The sequence below is a fragment of the Malaya genurostris genome, chromosome 3 (assembly GCF_030247185.1).
Source record: "Malaya genurostris strain Urasoe2022 chromosome 3, Malgen_1.1, whole genome shotgun sequence".
NCBI classification, from domain to species: domain Eukaryota; kingdom Metazoa; phylum Arthropoda; class Insecta; order Diptera; family Culicidae; genus Malaya; species Malaya genurostris.
The window spans coordinates 88265143-88292580 of NC_080572.1; the positions used below are offsets into that span (position 1 = coordinate 88265143).

At 37.8% G+C, this 27438-nt stretch overlaps 2 protein-coding genes across 2 annotated transcripts in view; one reads left to right on the plus strand and one right to left on the minus strand.

Moving 5' to 3' along the window:
* The window catches only part of LOC131438926 (dicarboxylate carrier SLC25A8-like), a 34877-nt gene extending 9993 nt beyond the window's left edge, over positions 1-24884 (plus strand). The window contains exons 2-4 of the mRNA XM_058609321.1: positions 4747-5146; positions 23785-24076; positions 24139-24884. Of these exons, the coding sequence (XP_058465304.1) occupies positions 5015-5146; positions 23785-24076; positions 24139-24740 (1026 nt within the window). The 5' untranslated portion in view covers positions 4747-5014 and the 3' untranslated portion in view covers positions 24741-24884. The remainder of the gene's footprint in view (positions 1-4746; positions 5147-23784; positions 24077-24138) is intronic.
* Positions 24830-27166, minus strand: LOC131438918 (recQ-mediated genome instability protein 1-like). The gene is made up of 3 exons (XM_058609313.1): positions 25334-27166; positions 25167-25274; positions 24830-25103 (listed from the first exon to the last, which is right to left on the minus strand). The coding sequence occupies exons 1-3, from the start codon at positions 26855-26857 to the stop codon at positions 24900-24902; spliced, it is 1836 nt and encodes a 611-aa protein (XP_058465296.1). The 5' UTR covers positions 26858-27166; the 3' UTR covers positions 24830-24899.
* Between the last annotated feature and the right edge of the window lie 272 nt (positions 27167-27438).

Below are 27438 nucleotides of genomic sequence, written 5' to 3' on the forward strand. Positions count from 1 at the left end.
AATGGTTAGTAAAGTTCATGGGCTTATAGGTTTTCTTTTAGGGGAGTTAAGGTTAAATCAATACCAAAAACGGAATGTTTTGGCAATTTTATCGAGAACTGATTGAAGAATTAGGTCTTAAGAAAAAAATAGTAAACAGGGGCCCTTATTACGGATATCACTACACGGTGAAAGCCAAGTGAAGTAACTGTGACCCTTATTATCGGTATCACTTCACGGTGAAAACCAAGTGAAGTGAATGTAGGTCTTTATCACGAAGGTCACTTCAGAGAAAAAAGTAATTACATAGATGAGCTTGTTGTTATTACGAACATCAAAACACTAAAATTTTGTTGGTAAAATTATTTTTTCACTACATTGATTACTTCACTGAGCGTGATACTGGTAATAGGTAAAATCAAGTGAAGTGATATGTGAGTGAAGTGAAAGTGGAAGTGGACGTGAGAACGGTAATAAGGCCAGGAGCCCATTTTAAACGAATAATAATTGCCTATTCTTCTCAGAAGGAAGGAACAATTATTGCGAACTATTTTGAACCGGTCACTGTTTTTCTGAATGTGACATTTGTAACCTTTGAAAAAGTTCACAAGAGCGAAGGATTGAAATTAGTTTTAAGTAAGGGGCTGTCCATAAAAGACGTCACGCCGCAAAGGGGAGGGGGGTGTTTCATAAAACGTGACCTTTTGTGACAGGGGGAAGGGGAGGAGGTTTTTGGAATGCGACGTCCAATATTTTCAATGAGCTCATTTTTGAAATACCTAATTATATTACTGCTTTGCCCTATTTCCTGAAAAAATCTCCAAAATAAACGTTTACATTCTATAGGAAAACGTGTATTTGTTGATGTAAAAGCTTCTTCTTGTAAATTCGGAAATGAATGATGCAGGAAATCATTTCTGTTGTGATCAGTAAAAGTGCACGGAGGAGCGAGTAAATTAACGAAAATTATAAATTTTGCCTAATATGAGTAAAAAAGAAAAAGATGCCTTCAAACGGTTTAACTTAAATTATGCACTGACAATGTTTTCATTAATTTGATTTTCTAGCATTGATAATAGTATATCATAAGAATTTCTCTTATCTGATTCTGATGCAGTTTATTCAATAGTACTCCATTTGAAAAAGGGCGGGAGATCAACGATTTCAGACGTAGATCATGTCATGTCTTACCTTGATCATATGTGATTTTCCTCCACCAACATCAAAGCTTATCGAATCATCCAATGATTGAACTTACATAAATCAAGAATCATTTTAGCTCAAAATCACTACCCATTGTGTGCGGAAGATCAGTACCGATATTGATCGATGTGATTTAAAATTCACTGATCAACTGATCATGAAAAGATTCTCCGGCAGTGATCTCGTTTTGATGAGGTTTTGGTCTTTATTTTCTCAGCCCTGTATGCTACACTAAGGACATATTATTCTTTACCTAAAACAATAATATATCTGTGTACTCCTAGGAGGAATAAAACTGATGATTTAAATGTTTCATCAATTCCAACCAAATACTTTTGTTAATTTATATAATTGATATTAATAAAATAATTCCGATGATTTTATAGTTCCAGGGATATTTTTTAATCTAATGACAGCATGTAATAAATCGATTTTTCCCTCATATTTGTATGGTTTGTCATACAAATTGAGAATGTATTGAGAAGAATTTTATTTATTTTGAACTCGTGACATGTGACATAGGGGAGGGGGAGGGATCTTTGCTTCAGTTACAATTTGTGACAAAGGGGGGATGGGGAGTCAAAAATCGTCAAAAAAAGCGTGACGTCTTTTATGGACAGCCCCTAAAAGCTCCTTCATCATTTTTCGAAAAAAATTGAAATGTCCAGATAAACGAAGGAACGGGTCAGAAGAATATGTCTTTCTTTAGACTTATCTTCGATCGATACGTTGAAAATGGCAAAACTTTAGAACCTTTTTTTCAAAACGGCAAATCCTACAAAAAAGTATTGTAGTAGTGATTTTCACAAAATCAGTCGAATTTTTGAGTACAAACACTGAAAAAATCATACAATGAGTAAATCTGGCTTTAAAAATTCAGAATCGATTCACAGAAAAAAATATTTTTGATTTTGATAATACTTTGTCCGAAGATAGATGATTATGTTCCCAACCAACCGTTTATACATTGCAAGGTGGACACTTTTAACAAGAAAGTTTTAATAACAAAAACTATTTCTTGTTCAAACTTTTTCTAATTTTGCCTTTCTCATATAGAAAGGTTATGCAATCACCGTGGAAACCGACTTTATAACCGATGCCCGGAGGGCCGAATGTAATATACCATTCGACTCAGTTCATCGAGTACGCAAAATGTCTGTGTATGTGTGTGTATGTGCGTATGTGCACTAACTTTTCTCGGAGATGACTGAACCGATTTTCACAAACTTAGATTCAAATGAAAGGTCTTGTGGCCCCATACAAAATTTCTAAACATTATTTGGAGCCGACTTCCGGTTCTGGAATTAAGGGCTGAGGACAGTACCGTAAATTGGTAGGTTTTTTTTTGCTATTTTCCCGTTTCAAATTAAACAAAGTCTAGATAATTTAATTTAGATGCGATTATTACATTAAAACATATATGTTATCGCGATAAAAATAAAGTCTTGTATTTTTCTGTGAAACAAAGTCAGTTTTAATGCATCCGCCATTTTTTTCGCTTTGATTTCCTGATAGCATTCTGAAAAAGGAGAGAGAAATAAAATTGGCTCGACAAGGCTGCCAAACACACAGACAGTCAATCTTTATGAAAGTTGAATATTTTTTCATTGTTCATTGGAATCCATGTAATTTCCAACTCATACGATAGATTAATGTGATAAAACTTCTCATCAAAATAATAAAATGTATGCTGGCAACCCGGAACAGTTTGCTCATATACGAGAGAGTACAAGAGAAATACGATGCGCGAAGGGAATTGAGCGAGTCACGTAATCGATTTAAAACTCAATACGCGACCCTCTGTCCTCAAACCTTGAGGGATCAAATGTGCTAAAAAATGTGAAAATAAGTGAACCAACTTTTCTAGCAGATAACTAAACCTATTTTCACAAACTAAGATTCAAATGAAAGGTCTGCAGTCCCATACAAAATTCCTGAATTTTGTGTCGATCTGACTTCCAAATCCGGAGTTATGGGGTAAAATTCCAATTTCAAATAACTTTCTCGCTTTTCTCAGAGATGGCGTGACTGATTTTCACAAATTTAGATTCAAATGAATGATCTTATGGTTCTTTACAAAAATTATAAATTTCATGTGTATCCGATACCCCTTCCGGAATTTTAGGGTAAAGTGTGTTAGCAATTCTAAACTATCATTTAAAAGGCGAATCAAAACACGTAAAATATTTTATAAACTGGCCTCAAAACTCCTTTCGATAGTTGTTATCAGTAGACGGCCAAGGAAACCGATTGCTGCTATCCTGGCTACCGGTTTCCGATTCTCCCAAATGGATCTTACTAACTTTTCTTAGCGATGATTTGATCGATTTTTACAAACTTAAGTTCAAATGAAGGGTCCTGTGTTCCCATAAAGAATGACTGAATTTCATCAGGATCCCTAGAGTGACTATAATCAGAGTGGCGACAGCTGTTCATTTGGAATGACAGCTATCAGTTCCAAACGAGCAAACGACCTGTCAATTCAATGTAAAGCTAATGGAATGTTTTGAATTGTTGCCAACATTACGGATGAGAAGTCGTCACTCTGGTTATAGGCACTCTAAGGATCCCACAACCGGTTCCGGAATTAAAGGGTAAAGTGTGTTATAAATTTTATACCATCACTTAAAGGGGCGAATCGAAAAACGTAAAAAAAAGTTTAAAACGGCTTCTAAACTACTCCAATCGGTAGTCATCATCATTAGACGACCAAACAAACCGATTCCGTTTATTCTTTCAAGAAACGAAGTATTACATATGATAATATGATTGATATGAGAAAGGCATCATTACACCACTAGGTGAATTAAAATAAGTTTTTTTTTATCTAAAACTAAACTCAACTGAAAGTCATAATCATAAAAAATTCCAATAAAACTCAGTTTTACTATCATAAAAAACTCCAATAAAACTCAGTAGTTACTAGTTTTAACGTCAGTTTTTTTCGGTGTAGGACTCGAAAAGGATTTTATTCAATATTTTTATTCGAAAATTTAACTGAATTTGAAAAAAAAACTTTTATGTAAGATTTGTCATTTTTTGGCAATGACTTGCCCTTTTCAGCATACATTCTAGATCAATTTTGGAATGTCTGTTGAAAAGTATGCAAAGTTGTTTTTTTGGGTCAAGTCCACTTGTCCAGAAAATTTCATTCAAACCTGAGAAAGTGTTGCCAACTGCGATTACGATTTGGTGCGAAATTCGTCTATATGAGTGTTTGAGTTTCAAACTGCAAACAAGATCTGAACAACTGTAATGGTGAAAATTCATTTAAGAGTAAAAATGTTTAATATTGTTCTAATTTATTTATTTCACCTATCATCCTAACCCGAGGAATTCGTATGAATTCGTTCGTCGCTGACGAATATTAAATGATCTATAACTATGAATGTGAACAAATATGTAACACCTATATGGACATATAGATCAGTTTCATCGAATGTTTACACTGTCGTAAAAATCCTCAATGTGTACTAACTAGGTACTTTTTAAAATAATGAGCCTAAGCCTGCATATGTCTCTTTCCATTTAGAATGATTTTCCATCTTTCTGTCTCTTTCACAGAAGCTCACTCATCGGCCATCGGTCATTTATCGTGCATAGCCGTTTCATACACTGCTACAACCGTCATTATTCGGACAAAAAAGCCTCGGACAATCACACCAACCGGGCAGTTATTATTCTGTGCTCCATCGATAAAGTATTCAGTGTCGTCCTGCACAAGTGATCTATTTATTACCCCTATCCCTTATACACACCGCCGGTACGGTTAACTGCTTGAAGCAGTGGAAAATCAAGTCTTATCCTCGAGCACAGATCGAATCCAGTCATCATGAACCGGCAATTTCCGCAACGGCAAGAACTGACGGCATCGGTGCCCGTCAAGCTGCTCACCGCCGGAACGGCCGCGTGTTGGGCCGATTTCGTTACCTTTCCGCTAGATACGGCCAAAGTTCGACTGCAGGTGAGTTCAATAGCGCCAAGATCGCCATCGGATTGCTTCTTTGTTGCAATGGCGCATTCTTCATTTTGTGAACTTCGAAAGTCCTCTGTCTTAAAATAGTTTACACAACTAGTGCAGCTTGTTCATACAAATATAATAAACTTACCTCACCCTCGTGTCAATAGTTGGGTACAAAGTTTACTTTGGCAAGTGGCAAACTGTAAAAACCGCCAGACAATCAGATAGTAAATAGTCAAGCTCAGAGGAAATAACACCGTGTCTCTCGCTGTACATCTCGGGGTGTCAGTCGATTTACAACACTCATAGACACGAGTAGCTGTTGTGGGTGATCAGAGACGGGGAAGTAGGGCACAGCTGATCAGTTATGACTGTAGTGCGAGAAACTGGTTAATTGCGGACTTTGATCAGTGACGTAGCACTGCTCACTATGATTAATGAATCCTAACAGACAGAGTGTGAGCAAAGATAAAAGTGGCGCGTCGAATAACCTCTCAGCGATCAGACGCGACTGGAAATCTTCGAGCATATTTTAACATATTCCTCATGTGTAACATATTTTCAAGGAAACATTATGTCGGAATTTGTTTTGTTTTATTTGTTCGCATATGTATCTAGAAAATTTATTTGAATTCCATTGAAAAATTTTGCTTCACATAGAGACAAAAATCATACAAATGTTATATGTCTCTTGGATAGGTAAGTAGTTTTGCTGTTGGTTGAAGCAAACTAGAACTTATAATTTTCATTAAATTCGTTTTGCTTGACCTCGCTTTTAACCTTCATGTCGTCGACGAGGGAAAACTGGAACTTGTGTGCATGATTGGAATTGAAATTCAATTTAATGTCTGCATATCGTGAAAATAGCCTTTCGGTAATCTTGTTGAATAATACACAACGATAGTACCACAGATAACAGATATACAGGCTCACATATGAACTGTGTGTAAAATTTGCTCAATCAGCGTGGCGAACACTTGCAGATATCACCATGATCAACACATGGCCACCACGATTTGGGTGCCGTTTTCACTGAGCCACAATTTTGGGTGCAACATTCACTTCACGCTAGATTTTTGTTTTGCTGTTGGTTAAAATGACAACTTTATTTTTGTGCTCTTTTTTGTTTTATTCCGATCGAATTCTCGTGTGTTTTATGCGACATGAAAATAAATTTATCTTAAGCACTTAGGAAAATCGTGTGATAAGTGCTAAAATTGTTGTAGTTGGAATATTCCTATATCAGGCAAAGGATTTTGTTATCGTTCCGGAACGTAGTGGAACGTTTTGAAAAATTGCGGTGAACTATCGAGTAGGTGGCAGTAGTGTTTCCAACGTATAGCAAATTTTAAATTTACACAGGATTTTGAAAAATTTTCTTTGAGCCTGTATATCTGTTATCTGTGATAGTACTATGAGTCAAAAAGGTTCACATGTTGAATGAAAAAAAGCGAATAATCGTGTTTTTTTTGCTTTTGACTTCAACAAAATATTGATGGTTTTGGTAGTTCTTTAAAAAAAAATCAGATCAGGGCTATTCTATTGACTACTAATAGTATTTCTTGCAGAGAAAACCGTAGTTCTCATAAACATTCTTCTTATTCTAATAGACACTAACCATGTCTTTACCAGGTTTTAAAAGAAATATATGTTGATTATAAGCAATAGGATCGACACATGATATATTCAACGTAGTTGCCTTCGAATGCTATGCATTTTTTCATCTTTCCATTAACTCACGAATTGAAAGAACTGTTCAACTTTTCCATGTCTTCGTAACTAGTGAAGTGCGGCTCAGCAAGTGTGTGAGATATCGATAAAAACAAATGATAGTCGGGATGGGACACGTCTGGGGTGTTTGGCCACTGGGGCCAAAGTTCCCATCTGAGTTCAGAAATGACGTTCTTGACCGCTTTCGCTGTTGTGTGGGGCGTTGCCGTGCTGCTAATCTCTGGCCGTTTATCCAGCAATGTTTGATTCAATTTCATCATCACTTGCTGTCGATAGCGAATAGTATTTACCTCTGGTTCAAGAAGCTCATGGTACAAAACACCTTTTTGATTCTACCAAATGCAGAGCAACACAAACCTGTTTAATCCTTCTACTGGTGTAATAATATCATCCTAATATAACTCATATTTTCATACATATTACTAAAAGGTTCTTTAAAAAAATTGCATTGAATCTTAAAAATGAACACGAAAGTTTATTTGGGTATAAACTAGAATAATCTCTTCGATTTGTGAACAATTTTGAACCAAATTCTTTTAGGTTTTATGCATTGTCGCTCTAAATGACGGTTTAAAATGTTATACACACTTCATCCTGTTTTTCCGGAAGTCGGATCCGAACAAATGCAGTCTATGAGATCGTAAGACCTTTCATTTGAGTCTAAGTTTGTTAAAACCCAAATTTAGAAAAAAAAATCCGTTCGATTTATAGTGGGTTCATTTCATGCAAACTTCATCCTGTAGTTCCGGAATAGGAAGCCGAATCTAAACAAAATTATGAAATCAACTTATGGGAGCATAATATCTTTTATTCGAACCTAATTTAGTGAAAATCGGTCTGGTCATTTCCGGGAAATTTAAGGGATTTCCGATTTGAAGTAAGTGATCACTTTTTCCGATACTTCCAAAACCGGAAACAAATATCCGGTATATACACGCTAAAAGTTAAATACACTCTTATTAATTCTTTTTTCATTTCAATCCACACCCCTGCTTTACTCAAGAGTTCAGTCGCGGTAACATCCGGTATAGCGAAAATCAATGTATTAGGTTATCTTCATCAACCAGACCTGAACAATAGAAGAACTATACGGCTAGTTGAAAGTTTTGGAAACTACCTTAAAATTTAAATTTTTATACCTATCAGCCTGAAATTCCGGAACCAGTCCTCGGTTCAAAAGTTGAGATTCACAGTGATTGCATATCCTTTCTATATGAGAAAGAAAAAAAGATTAGATTTTGCAGTTGGCCATGATTTTCTGTGCTTAGGATTCTCAAAATAAATTCATTTCTTAGCTTACCGAGAAAATAAATTTAGCTCATCGTGTTTCGTTTTTCCTGCTATCTGTCATTCTGCTCATGAGGAACCCATGTCCCTACCTTCTGAATCATTCCCATGACGTGTAGACGATCAGAAATGGTTTGGCGACTTACGTTTAAACTCTCCGCTAATTCCTTCCTTGCTTGTTTGGCATCTTCTGATTTTTGGGGGAACCTGTGCGTTTGTCTTTTACTTAGATGGTTCCAATAATTTCTCCTGATCATGAGAGATTGGCAGATTCTCAAGATACTTTTTGTACCGCAGAAGCCAACAACCATGCGAGATCTTTTGATGGTTACGCCGGATCTCAGATGCTATATTGATGCGTTATCTACCCTCTGACACGAGTAAACAAGCCCATATCTTTCGATTAATGCAGGCAGTGGCGTACCAAGGAAATTTGGCGCCCGTGCAAAATAAGAGATTTGCCGCCCCCATCGTTGGTTTAGCGAGCAAAAAAAACCTGTTTGATTCTTTGATTCTTTAAAAACAAACATAAACTGTTCATAAACTAGTATAACCTATAGAGTGAAAAAGTACTCAGGACTCAGGTCGGGTAGGTCATCTACGAGGAAACGAAAAGAGGTACTCCCGAAACCGGAATCTGGGAACCGGTATAATCGAAGCTGGTTCGAGAAAAGTGATTGGGATCCATTTGTGAGTCTATATGACTACAATCTTCGATTGTTCATCAAAAACCCAAAAACAAGGAAAGCCAAATTAATGTTTGACCATCTACTGACAATGACTACCGATTGGAATAGTTTTGAGGCAAGTTTAGAAATTATTTTACTTTCTATTTCCGGTGCTTCCGGAATCAGAAAACGAGAACCAAGATAGCCGGAATCGAGTTATTTGGTTGTCTATTGACAATGACTAGTTTCGAAGCAAGTTAAGAATATTTTTTTATGTGTTTTGTTTTACCGCTTCAAGTAACGGTATCCAATTTTTAACACACTTCATCATATAATTCCGGAACCGGAAGTCGGATCCGGATGAAAATTCGCCGTTTTATATGGGACCATGATACCGTTCATTTGAATCTAAGTTTGTTGAAATCGGTCACGCCATCTCTGAGAAAAACGAGGAAGTCATTTTAAATTAGAATATTTTTACTAATCATCTTGTAACTCCGGAACCGGAAGTCGGATCAAAATAAAATTCAGAAACTTTGTATAGGACAATTGTACTTTTCATTTGAATCCTAGTTTGTGAGAATCGGTTCAGTCGTCTCTGAGCAAAGTAGCTGCATTTATTTCCTTTTTTTGCGTATGTCACTCTGTAATTTCGGAACCGGAAGTCGGATTCGAATAAAATTCAGGAACTTTGTGTGGGGTTACAAGACCTTTCATTTGTGAAAATCGGTTCAGCCATCTTCGAGAAAAGTGAGTACAAAAAAATGGTACATGTATACATAAATACATACACACACACATACACACATACGGACATTTTGCGTACTCGGCGAACTGAATCGAATGGTATATAACACTCGGCCCTTCGGACCTCGGTTCAAAAGTCGGTTTTCACAGTGATTGCATAACCTTTCTATATGAGAAAGGCAAAACAAAGAGCTGAATTCCATCTCCGGAAAGAAAACAGGTCCCAAGGATTAGATTGCCGCCCACCTAAAAACATTGAATACACATGAATATTAAAATACAAATTCTTTGATAATCAAATCTAAACTGTGTCAATATTAGAATTGAAGCTACTATTGTCATATCATATTGTCATAATTTTACTTTTGTTAAATCAGACACCCTTTTTTGACAATCAAAAGCTAAGAGATTCTACTGCGGTTGGTACCTAGACATTAGTTCTATTTGATATTTGATTACAGAATGTACTTCAATTAATATTTGTTCAATGATGTGTAATTTGTAGTACATGCAATAAAAATGCTCAGACAATCGCGACAACATCTAGTATGAAACATTTCGGTCCAACGTGTCAATTTTCAACAGTGGAATGGATTCTAGTGGTTGTGAGCCACTCGGTAGTCACTACTTTTGATAGTATTCAGACACTAATCTTTATGATTACTGATTATTACCATTGTTTCTGTTAGCTTATTTGGAACGATTCTTTTACTGATCAGTTCGGTGCTTATTTACTTTCCTCTACTACATTTCGGAAAATGTAATGCAATTAAATGAACTGAAATTCTACAGATTTTATGAAATCTTTCAAATTATGGAAATTTTGATAACAGAAAACAGATTTGAGACTGTTGAGTAGTATTTGCGGTAAGCAAATACTTTCCACTCGATTTAAAAAGAAAAATTAATTCCATTTAATTCCACTACTTTTCACTACTATAATTTTTTTCAGATGACATGGTTATCAGTATTGGCATAAAACACTAACTACTGAAATGGTTGGATTAGGCTATTAATTGAATTATGTGATTCATTCTAAAAATGGGCGTTGTATATATTGCAATTTCATAAGTGGACGTTGAACCAAAAAGCTTGGGAATCAATATGATTAACATTTCAGACTATGTAATGACAACATTCATTTCAAGCTCTCCATCCGACAAACGACGTAAAATGTTGATCCGGGATAAATGATATCAATAATAATATCGTCAATCTCCTCAATCATAATTGAAGCCACTAATTAGATGCTTGATGAGCAGAAAAACGTTGCGTTTGATACTATTTACAGCAAAATTGTCCTACATAGTTAAGCAAAGTCTTGGCATTACATTCCTTTGGTGGAATTTGGCCTTTCTGTTTCAACAGACTTCGCAGCCGATTCTTAGTATACAGAATCAAAAACGAAAACGACATCAATGAACTGCCAGATCAGGGACAGTTCAAGTTGTATGTTTACGGATTGCTGTGTTAATGGGAATGTGGTAAAGTCAACTGTTAATTTGAGTAGCTTTGCCCTATTGTGTGCCAAAAAGGTCACAAGTAATTTCAACTTGTGTTAGATCAAGATTGTTAGCTGAGATGTTTTACATACTGTCATAGTTGAACATTTTATTTCAAGTATACCTTACATAATCACAGGAAATAAGATATAAGCCAGAAATCAGGTTATTATTTTCTTCTATATCTTATATCTAGCTGAATGCGAACAGTATACAGTTGTTTTTCAATTTAGGTTGAAACTCAATCGTTAAGGTCGTAATAATAATTAAGTGATTAAGTTAATAAACAAATTTCAAACGGTAGCAATTACACTCTGTACTAACTACTGTAACTTCTTCACTATTATTTTCAAACACAAATAAAATGCCCAGATGTTGAAAATTCTATTAGAGTATTGCATTTTTTTTATTTACTGGATATTTATATGATTTTTACTCTTGTTAACAACGGCATAGACTGTCACCAGAATGTTGTAGTATAGTATAAAAAAATACAAATAATACCCCTAAGTCCCATCAAAGATAAATAATCAAGACATGTACGTGCTTATGAATATTTTTAAAAAATGTGGTTCATTCCCGGTACCTTCTAAAATGACCGCACTCACCGCTTAGTGGAGCGCGAGATCAATTGCAAAAAAAGATCGTGACTGTCATGTCTGGAAATTCGTTTGTGATCCCATACAAACGAACCGCCAATGTTTGGTTCACAGCATGAACAAGTGAGCCTATCAAATATCTCTCTTTCATTGCGATAGTTTGAAAATGTGGAAGGAGATCGTTTCTGACAACGCTTTATGCTAGTTGCTACGGTGCAAAACAAACTTGTTTGTTTATGTTTATCGTTGCTATATTAAACTGCAACAATCAGTCTAAATATCACCGGCACTAGCACAAAAGATGAAAAATGAACACAAACACCCTCGTATCTACAAACATCAATACAATCGAATATATAATCCGCCAGTAGTATATTCATAGTGGCTTAACCATTCTAGATTATTGTTTAATTTTCATTTCGTTTGTAATCTTGATTATCAGATAAAAATTGTTTGTTTATTTATTTTTCACTATAATAAACAGTAACTATTGAGCACGACGTAAAATACACTGGTGGCGTAGTAAGACAGGTTTGGTTGTGTTGGTAATTTTCTCACGAAATTAAGTATGGCGCGCCGGGATTCAAGCATGTAAACATAAACAAATGACCATTTCAGATCGGGATTTCCCTTCTAAGTTACTCCAGTTGTCGCGCAGCCTGGCGAATCTTTGGCACTAATTGAAAATCTGGACATTTTATCTTCAAGGGCTTGCAAGGTAACGTCGAAATATAGTAAATTTTACACACATCCGATTCTGTTCATTTCGTTGGAGGAAGGATTTGGCGGATCGCACTGTGGTATCTATTACAGTTATTATGGATAATGGAGTGATTGTGCAGTGGGTGGCATTTCAAATGCAGGTGATGAAAACGATTGAAACATCCCGGAACAAAACACTGCATTTCACTGTCAATATTTTCGCAAACATAACCAACTCTAAATATTTTCATAAAAGCAACTCCCGGAACGTCATTTGTTTATGTTTTTTCTTCTTCACGTCTCTCTGTTATTCCAAAATAAAATGACAACCGCACTAACACATAGAAAAACGTGATCACCAGGGTATTTTACATCGTGACTATTGAGCAATTTGACGTCTCTGTTACTCACACCGATGCACAGTGCGCAGAACTATTCATATACGAAATTCGAATGTGTGCGAGCCGAAGTCAAAGTTTGTTGTGGGTTCAATTTTACACTGAGGTAAAACATTTTTGACTCATAATCATACACTGCGAAAAATGCATATAGAATTTTGTAAGCTATGAACTAATGAACCAAGTAGAAGACAGTTCCATTACGTGATATATGTAGCGTTTACACTTCTGCTGGCTGCCAGTATGCTGGTGTCAGTGTACTGCTCTCTTAGGAAAAAAACGTTCAACGGTGGCCCTTCGTTGGTCCAATACGTTCAATCATTGGACCACCGTTGAACGTTTTTTCCTAAGAGGGCAGTACACTGACACCAGCATGCTGGCAGCCAGCAGAAGTGTAAACGGGCCAATAGAGTTTCATGAACGATTTTATATCTTTCTCAACTGTTCTCTTGGCATTGCAGTGTTTTTTATTGCATATATGTCTTCAATAATTGGCACGATGCAGCTCGACAAAATTCACTGGGTTATTTCGACATACTCACACTAGCATTAACCTTTCAACTGCTGAGAATAGCCACACCAACACATTCGCACGTGGATTGGACTATGGTGAACTTGTTCTTACCCTTCAGTGTTGCTAGTTTTATAGAAAACTCGTTGAAGTACATTATCACTCTGACAGTGTATCATGACAGTGCACCGCACGATGCAAATTCGAAAAAAAACGGGTTGCTTAGAATGCTGTCTATGAACTATGGTTGTCTTACCAGTCGGTAACGTAGTTAACTCCTAAACGTTATTCTTGCGCAACTTATCTTACATAGCCTGCTTCCATAAATCTGCTTCTATACTAATCACTGCTTACTGTGCTAGTCTTCCTTCAGCATTATAACGCCTTTGGTTATTCTTGTTGGTCGGCTTGGTTCGTTGGGAATTGATATTGATTCTACTTCTGGTACATCTTCATCACAGCAAGCATCCTTTTTTCGTTTAACCTCAAGGTCACTCACCTCTTCGGGCCAGAAAAACATGCTGACCCTATGTGCGGGGTTGGGAATCGAACCCAGGTGGGTTGCGTGAAAGGTATCGACTTACCTATCACCAAAGACATCATATTAACAAGATATCCAGCTCTCACATTTCCCGAACAAATCATTGGCAACATCCTTTTTTGCGAGCATGTCGCCCTCAGGTGAGACCGCATCGAATCTCATACATAGAAGTAGGGGAGAGAAATGTCAAATTCGTACGCGCCAAAATAGCAGCACTGCGCACCCATACAATTGACATGACATGTTGAATGAGACGCCGTGCGATGTCGTTGCTGAACTGAAGATTGAGATCGCTCCAAGCTGACAGGGTCTGCTATCACGCTATACACGTCCCCAGCCAGCATCCCCATATTGACTATCATCTGCGTTATCCTCGAAATCATTCGAATTCTCGTTCGTTTCAAGATTGACATATTCGATTACTGACTCAGGCTGCTTTATTTCACCTTGATTCTCACTTCAGTTTGTATCGGACAGAGATAATGGGAAGAAAGACACTTTTTTTTTTATTTAAAAGGTATTTTTATTCAGGCCTATTTGCGTACAAGCTTTACGTGGCCGAATTAGCCGATTTTTTAAATAATGCATTTTTTGAAGTGGATCTCGTTGTCACTCTTTTTCTAGGAGGAGAGGAGCTTCCATTTCCCTCCTGCGAGGGTTGAGAGGCACTTTGTTCGTGACTCGTCTCGGCATCCATTGCCGCATCGGTGGTTTTGTTGTTGATTTCCGTCTTCTTTTCGTTTTCCTTGATGTTCGCAGTCTTGAGCTGGTTGCGTTTTTGCGGTAGATGCGCCTTGTTGTACATTGGTTGCAGTTGCTGGTTGGTTTGATGGTGAAACAGGAGTACTGCGCTCACTAGTTTCCATTGTTGAACGGTTGACCTTGTCTTTGGTTGAAGATGTCCTTTTCGCAATTTCGGTGCAAGGTTTACCGTAGTGTGCAGGTTGTTCACAAAACTGGCATGTAACCAGCTGATTTTCATAGGTAATCAGCGTTTTACACGGATGTGTCCCACCTTGACCACAAATGATGTAAGATGGAGTTGCCTTACGTAGATGCATACGTACCACTCGCACACCATTCCGGGTGCCGGGGAAAAAATTCCGCCATACTTCCCTTTCGATGGAAAGGACTTCACCGTACTGCGACATATTCTCCCGAACGTACTGATCGGTGACCTGCGGGGGAAGGTCATGCACGCGCACTTCTATAGCACTGTCCACCATGGGCACAGGGATTTTGCATTTAATGTTATCACACTCAACACTGTGCACCTCTTTGTTAACCGAAGCGAATGCAATTGCATCGCTTTCACGTTTAAACATAATGTACACACAGTTAGACGCCTTGTTGAATTGAATCTCACTTACCTTATTAGCGTCTAGATGCATTCGTTCTTTAAGTAAGATTTCAATTTCATTTGCTGCTGGTCTAACTTTGAAACGCTTGAAATCTATACAAATTGAATTTGGTCTCGCAGGCCAAGATTCCGGCTTTGTTAATTCGTATTAGACCATTCCGTACACTCTATTGTTCACTGTACTGTATTGTCTTTGTTTCTGTTGTTTCGTCCGTATATGATTTGCGACCGTAAATGATTTTCGACTGCGTCTGTGAGATGCGAGCACGAACTGTGAAGAAAGACACTTCTTTATTTTGAATCGTATCGGCATCGTTCATCACTAACGGCAGAAATCTAGCGTCTCGACTAAGAGTAAATTCAGCAGCTAGAAGTTCTATATGGAAGATCTATAATAGAACAGAAACTGGAACAAACGTATCCCCAGAAAGCCGTTCTAGTTTTATTTATTCGACCAGTTCTTCTGTCAAATTTAAAACTGGTCTACGATGCCGTTCTATTTTTTGTATATTTGAAACAGCGCTGCCAACTATACCGATTTATCGGTATTTATACCGATTTTTGGACTCGATACAGGAATACAGATATGCTTTCTCAAAATACCGATATTTCAATTTTCATACAGATAAATACCGATTTTAAGTTTTTGTGTTTGATTCCATAGAGGTAAACCTGGTCGAGCGACCTTTTTTTTGGGTCGCAAAATCAGTTTCCACACTAAATCGATGTTTGATTTTTCGAGAAAGATATTGTACAGATAAATTTTTCCGACAAATACAGATTTTTGGAAAAAAAACAGTTGACAGCACTGATTTGAAACACGAGTAAAACACTGCTGGGGCTGCTAGTTTTTCTTGTTATAAAATCCAGATATAAATTTTGTAACTGGCATAAATTATGCATCTAGAACTAAAACACTACTGAATATGCCCTAATTGTTAACGTGTTCGTCTTCTTATTGATGAAACGCCATGCTTCATGTTGTCATAAATACAACAAAAGCAAGTTTTTCTGCTTTTGATTCTAGTTTAGTTTGCTTAGCTTTAGAAAAGAAAACATATGCTGATTAACCAAAAACGTGCAATTCCGAAACATCTGGTTTAATTCCGTGCCAGATTTCGTATGGAGTTCCTTTAACCGCTTTCGTTGGAAGCAGTTTTCCCAATAACAGTTGGACGCAGGTATCCAACAGCATGCACCGAGCCATTTCCACCAGTGAACGGTTCTTTCGCTCGGCGACACCGTTTTTCTGTAGTGTATAAGCTGTCGTAAACTGTTGTTGAATACCTTCGAGCTTGAGGAATGCCATCAACTTTAAGCTTCGATGTTCTCCTCCCTGGTGTGATCTTAGCACTTTCGGTGGTTTACCAAATTGAGCTTTCATTTTCTGTATATAATCTTGAATTGCCTCTAATGCTAAAGACTTATTCTGCAAAAGATAGACTGTAGTATATCGGCTATGATCGTCGATTAATGTCAGAATATAACGACGACCACCAGGTGTAGCTGTCCACATTGGCCCGCACAGATCGCTCTGGTACACATTACAGAATTTGTACTTATCTTCGCTTTCTTCGGGAAAGATAACCGTATCATCTTGCCTTGTAAACAAGTTTCACGGGGAAGAACTTTACCAGATCTTTTGATATTGATACCAGTAGCCAGACTCAGTCGTTCTCCCTCCCTTTGGTTGGTGGGCTTGACGGTATTGCAAACATCATCACATACAATCAATTAGCGTTACAATTTGATAAAGATATGCGTTACAGTTTTTAGTTTCATAATTGAATTAAATGAATAATATATGGAACGACTTGAATAAGATGTTGATTGCATTACGCTCCAACATCCGGGGTTGGAGAGGCCGGTAGGGCTTAACTGAGCTCTTTTTTATGTTTTATTTTCATACTACCGGCCCTTATTACCAGTGTGAAGTGAAAATTAAGTAGAGTAAACGTATCCCAATTGGGTTTCACACGATGACAATAAATGAACGGTAAATCGAATCCATCTTTGACGTTTATTGGTGGTTTGTGTACCATGGAATACTGTGGAATGAAATAGAATATTGTAGAATATAATAAAATAATAATGACAGAACCAATGAGCAAACCACTGATAGCTGTCAAACGATGTTCATCCAGTTTATATTGTGAGGATGTATCGTTTGGGACCTGATGGGTGAGATGATGTGTGAATGGAATGTAAGAGTGAGTGCATGCAAGAACGGTAATAAAGGCCACCGTTTCAGCTCAGGACTAACGATCGACCAATAGAAGAGATAGAAATTGGGTAACGGTACCCTCATTCATCTCAAATCCATTAGTCATTTCATGTACGAAAACCATTAGTTAGAGTGAGATCTGTTATCTCTGTTTGATAGATTAATTTCAAGAATAACATGAAATTTGGAGCATTTTTTTTTTTGTTCGTTAAAACAGCAGTATTGAATCATTTCTGAACTACTTTTATGTGCCATTGCTTCTTACAGACGAGGCAAAGATTTTGTATTCGATTTTATCTCAATAAATTTATTGAAAGTCGAGTAATCGGTAAAATAACATGGTGACTCTACTAATGAGATGACTATTGGCACACAAATTTTAGTTAGAATCTATTAGAATAGAAATAGTAACTCAATGTTGTGATGCTTGCTTGTGGAATACATGTAGGTATGTATGCATGTGTGTATGCGTATGTGCCTGTGTGTATGTATGTGTTTTTGTGTGTACAACATATATTATACCGTTCCCTCGGGTGTGTTGTATCAAATTGGTTGTGACACATTTCGATTGCGAGTCAGTGTACCAGATGTTCAAAAGTGCCTGAGCGGATGGTAATATACTGTCAAGAATCAACCGAAGATAACGAAATGTGAACATGCTGTAGCAATACTATTAAACCCAAGTGTTATTATCATTCAAATAAAAACGCATGTCCTCAGTTCTTATCCGTCAAACCATGATGAGCTGCTCTACAAAGATCAATAAAACACATTTTTTTTTTTTTTTTTTGGAAACGGATGACTGGATGAGGAACAAGAAATACGAAAATGCTGAAAGAATTAGAAAGGAATATTGGTAAGAATATAAACACCATTGCATACAACTAACTTTTACATTTAAGGAAGCAACATAACATGCCAGCAAAAGTACGGAGTGAAAAATGACAACAAAAGACACGAATCACAGCTGAATAGAACACTGGAATTAAGGTAAAACAGAATACAAACTATGAACAAAGGTAAGAAAACCAACATGAAGAAATAATAGAAACTGCTGGGTAACAATGTAATTTCCTTATATTGAAAGAGGCGTTTATATGGCGCGCATGCGCTAATTCGGCCTGATACAAATTAACGGGGAGGGCAATACATTTTGGACAGGGCTGTAAAAAGCTGATTGGAACCCTTTCCCCACCAAAATGTAATATAAGGAATAAGGAAGTAGCCAGACTCAGTCGTTCTAGTTTTTCTATGGCTTTGACATCTCGATGACCAAGTTTACGATGCCAATTAGGCAAACAACTAGTTTCGTTGCAGTATTCTTTAGCCCTTCACTGCGATACTACTTGTGCCATAATATACAATCGCGCTTCTTATGACCAACCTTTTTACAATGGTGGCAAACGATAGCCTTCAGTTTTCCGTCCACTTTTAATACCGCTGAATCCGCCGGAATCACGTTTTTGCGCTTCTGCATCTTGCTGATGATATTATATTTTACAAGTGTTAACGTAAGCTCCTCCTTCGACCGGTTTTCTAAGGAGTGGTAAACGCATCGAACGTACCTGGTAGACTGCCGTGGAATACTCAAATTATGAGGTGGAGAGAAGAAATGTAGAAAAACTCTCACGACTAATGCATTGAGAGGCAGCGTGTTCTTGTAGCACAATCTACCAGATTGAAAATGTTGTATACAATGTAGAGAAACATCGAGCCGCTTTCCGCCAAATTATCGGCAATCACCAACACTGGTCCTCATTTCCCGGATATGACCATACTGACTCCTGGTTAAAAGTAACCCGATTGTAGCACGTGCTTCGTTGTCACTTTCGTTCCATGCTTCCAGAATTGCCGCATTCGCTCCGGTTTCATTCCATATACAATATATTTCCATAAGCCCTCTCTCACCAGTAGAAATTCCACCTCTAGCTTCCAGGTTTCAAAGTTTTCGTTAGTCAGTTTTGCGATTCCAGATCTTTCTATCCTGAATATCTGCTGGGCACATAACCTCTTGGATGATTAATTGCAATAGACAGAGTTTTCTAGTCAAGAGAAAAGAACACCTTTACTTGGTAATAGACAAACTTGGAATGAATTTTTATTGAACAGAATTATAAATCTAAAGCGGCCGATCAATCAATATGTCATTAATAAGAAGTAATATAATTTTTAATGAACTTGTAAGGGTAAGTAATGATGGATTCTCCATACAAATTTGAAATGTCATTACTTTAGTTGTCATTAAAAATGACAATAATAATTCTCACGTAAGGGCCGCTTAAGGTTGCTATTATTCGACATCGCCAACCAGATCTTCATTTCCAACAGTGTTATCAGAAAAAAATTGAATCATCCTAATAGCGTAACGGTGCCATTCCTATTAGGGTTCACATGAGAAATCTCTGTAGCGTTTGCATTTAAAAAATGAATCTTTTTCGCATGGTGATAAAAAAATCAAAGACAGATAATTGTTTTTGATAAATTTGCCATGAAAGGTAATTATTCAAGCTAACTTGTAAAAAAGTTTACTGCCTTGCGGACGAAAACATGCGTGTAGGTATGTTTTTGAGTTCTTCTTTGTCGTTTTATTCATCAAAACTGAGGAATAAGTTTTTGCGACAAAATTGTTGGAGTGATCTTACACTTCAGGTTGACCCAGAGATTATCGATGGGGACGCAGCTGGGGGGCGTTGGGCGGCTTCGCCGACTCGGGTACTACATCGATATTCAACCGCTCCATTTCCTCCAACGATCGCTGCTAGTAGTAGGCCGACACCAGATCCGCGTCTTCGCCCTTATGATATTTCTTGATGAACGACACAACTTCCGGCAGGCATTTCGTACTACACATTTCCCCTTTCACGAGCAGTCCGGAGCGAAAGAAGAGCTGCGTTAGCATCCTCTTCACGCTGATTGTCAGTCACAGCAGCACTTCACCTCGGAGCTCACTTCCTTCGTGGGGAAAGTAAAAAAAAAGTAATGTGCCCTGTCAGTCTTTGCATCCAGGGTGTGATAGGTCTCGTCGTCCATCACCACCGCCACTTCGTGATAGGGATGTCCGATACCAAGTCGATACTTTGAGGTATCGATACTTTCTTTCAGGAATCGGGTATTTTTGGTATCGATATCCCATCAAAGCGATACTGTTAGTATCGATACTTTTGGTCTCGATACATATAGTATCGCAACAGATTGAAGACAATTCCTATTACGACGGAACATTTTCTTGTTTCAATTATAGACGCTTTTATCTTAAGGTCATTCGCCTCTTCGGGCCAGAAGAACTTTCTAACTCAATGTGCGGGGTTGGGAATCGAACCCAAGTGGGCTGCGTGAAAGGGACGCTATCAGAGCTACAGAGATGGCATTTCACCAGAGTTATACACGCTAGAGTCAGATTTTTGCCACACCGAGGATGAAAAAAACGAAGCACCGCACGAAGAGGAAGGCGCACTTCTTCTCAGTGTCGAATAGACAGCATTTGAGTGTGTGCTTGTGGTTAAAGCAGCTGGCGCGAGTGAAACACATTCTCTTCGCATGAATCGCTCACACGCGCTCTCGTCTAAATACACCCAAGTGACCACTGGCGCGTGATTGTGAGCGAACACTTCTGTGAACTTCAATTAATAGAGAGTAGATCTGGCCTTGCTATGAAAAATTTGCAAGGAAAACCGAAAATTTTACGATAAATTGTTTTATTTTGCTGATTTTGCGTGTCCACGCTTCATCTACGAAAACCATACAGCAGAGTGCTCACCGGCGTGTACACCTCTGTGAAAGTATCTGCATCCTCCTCAGAGAATTTATTAGCTAATGCTCTAGCACTTTGGTGCGATTCAGTGGAAGAGGTAAAAGGAAATAAACAAACGCACTCATGATGCGTGCACACTTACACAACAGTGGTGTATAAATGTGGAAGAGAAGAGCTCTCGTTGAAGTTGTCAGTGCGAGGGGAGAAATTTTGCTTGCTCTTCGTCACACAGAGGAGATAGACATCTCTGCAGAGCTAATAAAAGTCATTTCCATTGACCCAAAATAGACGAAAACGTCAATAAATTACTGTCACTATCAGCTTCGCTTGCAAACTATGAGAACGAAATCCATGTTCAGTCAATGACATAAGCGGGACAGTAGCTACAAAATTGTGTTCTTTTTTTCATTTGCTCTTTCAATCATTTGTGGGTTTCAGTGAAAATCCCATAGTGCCGATATTCAACCGACGCTTTGAGAATCGAAAATGACAGAAACAGGTTTCACAATGACATTTACCTGTTACTGCTCGAATTTGTAGTAGTTTTAGGTTCCGTAGAGGTTCTGGGACATAACACATTGTCGATACATCGATGAAAGAATGAGAATTGAAATTCTGCTGATGCTCCCTGAAAACGTTAGTTCAGTTTCGTCTTATCATAGAGGAAAGAGTGACGTTGCAAATTATACTCTTTCTTTTTTCAATGAGAATCGATAATGATTCGTCTCTCTTCATTTGTTCTGGTGTCGGTCATTTACGAATGTGACAGTAAAATATTGAAAATGAGGCTCTTAGATTGAATTCTTTCATTGAGAATGCATGACAATTTTAAGCTTTGGACGCTATACCCATCCAGAATGGAACATTCTGGATTTCTTTGACTTCGACGAAGAGCCAAGCTCGCACATGTATTGGTATGACGTGGACTAGCCGTCGTTGAAATTTGTTCTCGATAATTTCACTTTGTCCAACAGGTGCTCTGAAAGTGAATGCAATGTGCAAAACACGCAATAAAGGTCATACTCTCAGAGGATTCAATCATTTCAATTTATCACACTCATTGCACTCTCTTTCAGTGCACCTAATAGCTATGGAATAATAGCAATATGAATTGGCTTTTAGTGTAGTATTCGTGTATCGACATAAAGGTTATGGCATGTAAATTGTCGAGAAAATAAGTGAAATTTGAAATCAACCCAAAGTGGCATGCGGAAATTCTTTGACGTGGCCCAAAGGTAACGGAAGGTGAAGTGCAATTTATGTGGGAAGGAATATGCGTATACTGGTGGCAAAACAAATTTATGCACAGCACAAAGAAGAATTGTAAAAATCTTCTCAAATGCAATAATTTTCAGTTTTCAAAATATGTTGCAAATAAATCACACTTTAGTACATCGAAACAACGTATAGAGTAGATTACATCAGCTTGACTGAAAACTTAGACGATACTGGTAGGAAATTATGCTCACTACGTATTTACAGCGTTTACATAGCGTAATATCACAACAATCTTGGTGTCGATCTAAATGTTGTAATATTACACGAAAAGATACATAATTTTCCATCAGAATCGTATTCAGTCAAGCGGATGTAATTTACTATATACGTTGTTTCGATGTCATAACGTGTGATTTATCTGCAATATTTCTTGAAAAGAGAAAATTATTGCTTTTGATGTTCAATCTCTTTTTTGGTGTGTGGAAACATCTTTACGTACATCATAAAGTAATGCCACAGTCAATAATTTTATTTTGAAATGATTGCAGCGCAAGTATCAATTGATACTTACAGGTATCGATACTTCATTGCCTTTTGATACCTTGTATCGATACCCAAAATTTCGGTATCCCGATACCCTAGGTATCGATACTTTACCTTCCGAGTACCATCCCTACTTCGTGATTTGCCGGGAAAATCGAGTTGACCATCTTATTCAGCTGCTGCCACTGCGTCATTGCCTGCAGTTCCGAAGCAAGTGCACGTGACTTCCGCTTCCAGACATGTATGTTTATGTTCGGCGCGTGCATTCACACCTATCCGGTACAGTGCCGCTTCAGTGCAGCTCGCCATCAGTGTAGCGTCCGTCCAGCGAAATCAAATTCGTCGTCACCGATATTTTTTTAATTTTTACTGAAGTCGGTATGTCACTGTCTTTGTTGTGCCGGAACGGAAACAGAACGGAAGAGTTCCGTCAAAAAAAGAAAAATTGACTGCGCTCTGAAGGCACTTTCACTGAACCGGAACGGAAATGTGTGAATAGTCCTTTATCCTACAGACTGTCAGAGCAAGAGAGTTTGTAGGTAATTCTAGTTTTTGATCACTACTTTCGGAGCTTCTGGGACCTGCACATCCACAATGAGTTTGTCTTGACCACTAACTAACTAGCTCTGCAAACTATGAATTTACTTACAATGAATTCGCTCATATTCACACTGCTTACTTTTGAAATCACATTTTTTTAAATTAAAATTTTCAACGTCTTAATCTCCGGAACCCCGAAATGCAATACCTCTTATTCCAAATTTTGTGGAATTCAGTTCGTGATGCGACATGACACCTACGAGAAAAGGAAAAAAAGAGAATAATCATACATCTTATAAACCTTTCCTTTTTGTTATAGATTCAAGGTGAAAAACCATTACGAACGGCGGCACTAAAATCAACATCTGCAGCCAATAGCATTAGTAGCAGCACCATTCAATCACTTAAACTGAATCCAACCGCATTTCCGGTGGTGCAGCATGTTCAGTACCGTGGATTGGTCGGCACTATCACAACTATTACCCGACAAGAAGGATTCCGTACCTTGTATAACGGCCTATCGGCTGGTCTTCAACGGCAGATGTGCTTCTCTTCGATTCGGATAGGATTGTATGATACAGTAAAAGAATTTTACGGAGCTTTTTTGAAAGGTAGATGACACGATGACTGGTTTTGTTTTTAAATATATTTAACATTGTGGGTCATTTTTCAGAAAATGAAGCTGGTCTTCAAATTATCACACGAATCTGTGCTGGCTTAACAACCGGTGGCCTAGCGGTTATGCTAGCTCATCCGACAGACGTGGTCAAGGTGCGCTTTCAGGCGGCATCCCGCTCGTCAACCGGTCGTCGATATACTTCTACACTAGAAGCCTACCGGACGATTCATCGCGAAGAAGGTGTTCGTGGACTCTGGAAGGGAGCTGCACCAAACATTGGGCGCAATGCCATAATCAATGTGGCCGAAATCGTTTGCTACGACGTGGTGAAAGATTGCCTTCTTACTTACACCCATATTCCCAACGATATTCGATTACACTTCAGCGCTGCAGTAATTGCAGGTTTCGCTGCCACTGTGGTTGCTTCCCCAGTGGATGTAGTTAAAACACGGTACATGAATTCTCCCAAAGGACAGTATCAGGGTGTAATTGAGTGTGCCATCAAGATGGGCAGCAAAGAGGGTATGACTGCCTTCTACAAGGGGTTCGTGCCATCGTTTGCCCGTCTAGTATCGTGGAATGTAGTCATGTGGATTACCTACGAACAACTTAAATTATTGCTATTCAAACCGCAAATGATAGAACGTAACTATTAGTCAATAGCGAATAGATGTAAACAATGCGGAAAATTCAGAATATATTTTTTTATTTGTTGACATTGTGATTTAAAACAAAGTGAAGAATGTTTATTACGAATACTGTATAGATCTTTATTTTAGTATATTTTTACAACAAGCGAATAGCTGTCGTTTTATTCACATAACGATATCACAGTACTGAGGTATTATTTCAAGCAGGTGTTCAGCATTTTCTTTCTTTACTTTATCGTTTAATATAATAAGTCGTGATTGAGTGCATTCATATAACTCCATGATGAAGGGAAACTCGTTTCCCTGGTGATATTGGATTCGCATGAACGTTCGTAATTCTTGAAGCTTGTTTTTAAAGTTGATGAGAATCTGGTAAATGTACGAAAATTAGTATTAGGTAAATTTAGAAAGATCGATTTCCAAAACACATACTCCCTCGAGCATTTTCATCACTTCTGGATTTCGAGTACGTTTCATTTGCTGAATAGAGCTAGCCTCGTGACCCACCATTTTGCTGATAACTGTCGTGTGAAAACGCACCTAAGAAAAATCTCATACATTACAATAAAAGACTCGATAAACTTTTACTTCAGACTTACCGGAAGCAATCGTTCTGATCGATCCGTTACCATTACACCTAATTTCCAGCCATCGTCCGTTATACGGATACGCTCGAATACTTCTTCTATTTCTCCGAACACTACGAATGTGCGCTTCTCCCTTTCAGCATCACTCAGTTTATTCAATTGTGTCACCGTTGCTAAGCAGTGACCATCGACCTGGAATTGATACTGCGGAGAAAGAATGCTTTCTTTGCCTGATGTGCAATTGTCTTCCAGCTTGAATTCATCTCCATCGAGACTGTCTTCGAAGAAAGCTGTTACAGAACACTTATCAAAATTTTTACTTGTAGTAGGTTGTTGACATTCAGTAACTAAATTCGCTCTAGGATTATTCAAAGCTAGTCGAGGTCGCTTGGCCTGGTGTACTGGTGTTGAATGGTTAGAAGGTAAACTTTCAATTTCTTCATTTGTGATCGGGTAACTTAAGCGAAGGCACTGCTCGTTACGGATCTCATCTTCTAGAAGGTTCATTGTATCAATGTCATCATCAGGGTAATCGAAGTTCGAGTTTTGAGCAGGTTGTGATACTTTTGTAGACGACACTTGTTGATTCATTATTTCTTGCTCTGGTAAGTCGATTATTTCCAAATCGTCGTCGTCATCCATTATTGTGCTGATGGTGGGGAGTTGTTCTGGAGGCTTCTCTAAGTCTGGTTTAGGTTCATCTATTCCTCCAATTCCATCCAAATTGATACCCAAAAATATATCATCCTCCCAGTCTTCATTGGTTCGATCGACAAGCGGCTTCACCGGAGAAGGAAATACCATCGGTATAGATTGTATATTACTGTACATTGTATTTCGATTCTTTTCAATGACAACCACTTCCTCATACTCCGTTTTCGGATTTGGATTCAACGGTTGCGCTAAAGCTTTTAGCAAAACATTTTCAAATGCATGCGTTATCAACATTGTATCAACTTCACCACCCAAAATTTTTACATTTTTTGGCTCTAGAAATAGAACCTTGTTGATACAGCGAATTGGGCCAATCAGTAAAATTTTCACTCCGGGCGGCAGTTTGGTGTTCAGTGCCGCTATCGGGCTGTGTTCCATTCCCACAACTGTCCTTTTTCCGTCAGTTAGTTCTAACTTTAGCATCCGTTTCTTTTTAACATGTTGAGATTGATTCTTCCGCATTTGAATCTCATCGTCCGCTTCATCCATCGTTTTATTGTATAGATTCCTGAGCTGATCATAGCAAGGCTCCGATATATCAATTAGATAGTTCAACTGAAGCGGAAAACGACCATTTAGCATGAAAGTTTTCGTTTCGGTATCGATGTTTTCCGGTAGTGAGGATGTTCCAATATCTTTCAAATCGGCCAAGACCCATTGGTCGAAAGCAAATTTGAAAAGAGATTCGTTTGATGTTTTGGGATTTTCTTGTAAACAGAACGAAATGCAACCGCTAATCCAATCGTCCACTACCTTAATATTGTACTCACGTTGAAAGCGAGTTTTGACTTGAGTTGCACGATTGATCTGACTTTGAATCATTGTAAACAACGAGATTGTATTAATATTTACAAACTGGTGTACAACTTGACAACTTCCATTAGGCTTTCTGACAGCTCACTTACAGGTTTGTTTTCATCAGGACACGCCTGCATTTAACAATGTGAGAGCTGGATATCTTGTTAATATGATGTCTTTGATTTAACATAATTCAGACGATCAATCAACTTTGGTTGACGTCAAGATTTATTTAGGCTGTGAACCATTTCGCGGTTAATTTAAACTTTTGGTTAAAATCTGACACTCGAGTGGTTAATTTGATGTCAAAAATAACTCTATTCGAGAGCATGGTTATTTTTGACAGATCGATGGCTATTTTCCAACACTGAAAAAAATTTGCGATGAAAATTATATATTAATTTCTTAGTTAAAATTATTTCTAGTTGAAAAAAACCCAAATAATTTTCCGTCCGTCAAATTTTGAAATGGGTCGCAGTTTCTCTTTGTTTACTTTCTCTTCTATTAATTACCAAGCGGTTTACACCTTTATCCAAGGGGCAAATCACTCTAAACTTTGTCTGAAGTCAAACATATTTTACCGGAAGTAAAAAAGTTTAGCAGGG

Excerpts from the sequence above, each read along its gene's own strand:
- LOC131438918 (XM_058609313.1), bottom strand. The coding sequence starts at position 26,857 with ATGATTCAAAGTCAGATCAATCGTGCAACTCAAGTCAAAACTCGCTTT. Across the intron at positions 25,275-25,333 it reads GATCAGAACGATTGCTTCCG|GTGCGTTTTCACACGACAGT; the intron begins GTAAGTCTGAAG and ends GATTTTTCTTAG. Across the intron at positions 25,104-25,166 it reads TGATGAAAATGCTCGAGGGA|ATTCTCATCAACTTTAAAAA; the intron begins GTATGTGTTTTG and ends TACATTTACCAG.